Source organism: Sinocyclocheilus rhinocerous, unplaced genomic scaffold (assembly GCF_001515625.1).
Source record: "Sinocyclocheilus rhinocerous isolate Xijiao unplaced genomic scaffold, SAMN03320098_v1.1 scaffold603, whole genome shotgun sequence".
NCBI classification, from domain to species: Eukaryota; Metazoa; Chordata; class Actinopteri; order Cypriniformes; family Cyprinidae; genus Sinocyclocheilus; species Sinocyclocheilus rhinocerous.
Window position 1 is genome coordinate 3,310,253 of NW_015656630.1, and position 3,782 is coordinate 3,314,034.

Here is a 3,782-nt window from a genome sequence, read left to right on the forward strand (position 1 = left end):
GCTGGCTCCGCCGCACGTGCTTTTATAGCTTCCTGGTCATGACGTCACCCGCCCGTGACGTCCCGCTCAGCTATTGGACTGATTTCACATTTTATTCAGAGCGTGGTCACAGAAGGCGTTCCCCTAGCGTTTCCGACGCAGCGTCTCGTTCCCTCGAGGAACTAGGGTTACATACGTAACCTGAGACGTTTTCTTGTGCTCATCAAGGTTGTGTTTATTTGATCAAAAATACAGTTAAAAAAAGTGATATGAACTGGAAACACATGGTCCTGACTGCAGATGTAGACCTATATAATTGCACCTTCGTGAACTGCCACGGTGTGGAAGCAGAGTCTTCTGCTAATAACTCCATTCCTCCCCGCAGGCCTTCGGCAGCCAATCACGAGAACAAAGTGTACATTTTCATTTACGCATCAAATCTCTCTCACACACATACAGACAGTGTGGAGATGGGGCAGAGCGCCACAGACAGAGAATGTCAAGAATGCCATAGGAATGTGGGCACTGCCCTCAACGTCTCTCTCTCACACACACACACACACACACACATAGACATGCTCCCACATCACACACACACAGACATAGACAGAGTTTGTGATTTTAACATGACTAGTACGGCTGGATATGTACTGGCAGGCCTGCTGTATGTGGAGACTGGTGGTGGGGGGGACAAGAACAACATGCAAAAGACACAGAGAATGAAGATAGATTGAAAGAGCAGCTGGAAGGACAGGACTCAGGAGTAGAGAAGATAGTGAAGATGAAGGGAACGAGGGACAGGGGGAGGAACCCGCTGAATAACACCTGCTTCTCAGCTGTGTCAACTGAAGGATTCCCACAGAAGACAGACAGATATTTACACTGCTATTGGCACACATGTGATGCTCTATGAGTCATTCTCATCTATGCAGAACCAACTCAACAGTCAGAGTGAAAACAAAATATACAAAAAACAATTCTAAAGTCAAAATATATATATTGCTAATATATTATTGGAATATTTTAAAATTTACATACATATATTTTCAATGTATTTAGTTTTAAAATATATATTTAAAATAAATATGTTAAAATATAAATATATTCATATTGTTCAAAATGTTTAAATACATTTTTATAAAACATTTATCATTTTTATAACCATTTATAAAGCTTTTACTCAAAAGTAATTGCAAGATTTAATAAAAAGTATTTATTTTCTTGCCCAAATATACTGTATTATAAATTTTAAAGTATACATATTTCCAACATATGTTATATATTTGAAATATATTTTGGCCAGAAAAAAAAAACAAATTATATACTAAAAATAAAATAAAAAATAAAACAAACAAACAGGCCAAAATATTATTTGTTTTATATTTTAAATTATATAAAATAATATAACTTAATATTTAATCGTTACATTATATAATCATGTTACATTATTTATTTATTCATTCATTTATTTATAATTATTTATTTAGCCAGTTTTAAACAAATATAAAATATATTTGTTAAATATATTAAAGATATGAATTAAATGGATTTAAATATGCATGTTGAAAATATAAAATAAATAAATTGGAAGTATAAACAAACAAACAAACAAACAATCACATAAATAGTATTTACTTTACATTTTCATATTAACAAATATAATATCATTTCATGTTACATTATATAATGCAATAAATATTATTTATTTATTTAGCCAGTTTTAAACAAATATAAAATATATTTGTTAAAGATATTAATTAAATGGATTTAAATATACATGTTGAAAATATAAAATACATAAATTGGAAGTATAAAAAACAAAATAAATAAATAGTATTTACTTTACATTTTAATATTAATAAATATATCATTAAATAAATATAATTTAGTGTATTTATTTATTTATGGGAAACCCCAACCCTCTGAAGATAACTTCTAACACAGATAAAAGTTTAAAATGCGATCGGTAAGAACAATCTGCATGCATCTAGAAGTATTTCTTTCAAGCAGTTCTCTATACGTCCGAAGGGGGGCAGCAGCAGTGCTCCTGAGTCAAACTTTCTTATTATAAGTGAAAACTACGGTGGCCGAGAAGTGCAGAGCAAATCACAATTCTGAAAACAAAATAACAAATTACAAACGCAAATGCAAGTCTAAAAAACAAAATAACAATTCAGAAAGCACAACAACAATTCAGAAAACATTATAACAAGTCAGAAAACACAAAATACTGAAGTGCAGATAATTGGCACTATTTGCAACAAGTAGTATACTTGATAGTAGAAATCCTGCTATTTTAACAGTGTAAATAGGTATTTGCACTTAGTGTAAATAGCATATTGCTAAAAATACTGCTATTTTCACTTAGTGTAAATAGAATCCATTGCTAATACGAGATTTGAAAAGGGAGGAAAAAAAAGTTCGGCAAAAGGTGGGATCGAACCCGTGTCGATCGCGTCAAAAAGCAAAGGACACGTGCTTATCCATCTGCAACACTGAAGCTGATAATTTACATACACTTTTAACTAAATGTAAATAGACACCCCGTATTTTTTATTCCAGAGTAAGGGCAATTCATACAATACATTTAAACTGAGCTACTTTAATACCATCTCCGAACTTTCTACCACGACTCTGCTGTTCTTCGGCTGGTTCTTCCCTGTATACATTGATTGACAGATGTCTCGTCCAGTCAGCGGTGAGAAATCCCAAACCAATGGCGCTGTCTCAAACTATACCTACCTCTTCCGGTTTGTCTGATTTGTCGTTGTGTTTTCTGACTTATTTTTCAGAATTGTGATTTGCTCTGCACTTCTCGGCCACCGTAGAAAACAGATGAGGCACGTGGCAAATAGCCACATGTAATGCATTTAAATCATATTTTGTTCTCAAAAATGTTTTAGGGCTAAATGACAATCATGCAGTTGTAGTTTAGCCCAAACCTCCAATTTATATGAGCAGTGAAATCTTACATAAGAATCAGCCTCTAACCAATCCCATTCATTTTCATTTAGGATCAAAGCATACATAGTTATGTAGAAATGCCTTGATGGTAAATTGCATATGAGATAATTTAATATTGTAAATAGATACACTATCCTGATCTTATTACAGATTAAGCGGTGTGGATTCTCTAATCCTGTACTGACAGGCGTCTAAATGGTTGGATGCATTTGTGAATTGTAGCTGTTTTGATTTGCTCAGCTATTGTAAATCAGAATAACACATACCTGGTGTTCCCAGAATCATCCCTTTTATCTCACATCTGCTGTTATTTTCAGAAAATAGCTGAACATCTTTCTGAACATTGTTACATGGTTAAATACATTCTCTTTGAACACTAAATCTACATAATGTGATGGAAAACAATGGGAAAGAACACATTAAGAGCTTAAGTGTCTATGTGCAACCTCATCTGCAGGTGGAGTCCAGAGGAAAACACCACAGACTGGCAAATGCACAGGAGGTGCATAAGGGTTTGACCTTGAGAGGGTTCAGCGTGTGTGAGAGAGTGTGTGTCCGCAGGGTTGTGTACGCGTGTGTCCTCCCAACATCTGTCAGACGCATTATATTTTATTATCTAGGCTTTCACAACAACTGCTGTACCTGCATAAAACACAACACTCCTACATACACGGTTTATTTTTTACTTTATTAAAAATGCATTCTTTTTTAGAAAACATGAAAGCTGTTTTACCTCAAATGTTTCATTTTACATTTAGACCAAATAGTACATTGGTTTCTGATTATGTAAACAGCATTATTATTATTATTATTATTATTATTAATAATAATAATAATAA

At 33.5% G+C, this 3,782-nt stretch overlaps 1 protein-coding gene across 1 annotated transcript in view; it reads left to right on the forward strand.

The window, feature by feature from the left end:
* Nucleotides 1-1,936: 1,936 nt before the first annotated feature.
* Nucleotides 1,937-3,782, forward strand: part of LOC107720571 (fibroblast growth factor 18-like) — a 19,288-nt gene continuing 17,442 nt past the window's right edge. Inside the window, exons 1-2 of the mRNA XM_016528295.1 lie at nucleotides 1,937-1,945; nucleotides 3,401-3,482. Coding sequence (XP_016383781.1) covers nucleotides 1,937-1,945; nucleotides 3,401-3,482 — 91 coding nt within the window. The remainder of the gene's footprint in view (nucleotides 1,946-3,400; nucleotides 3,483-3,782) is intronic.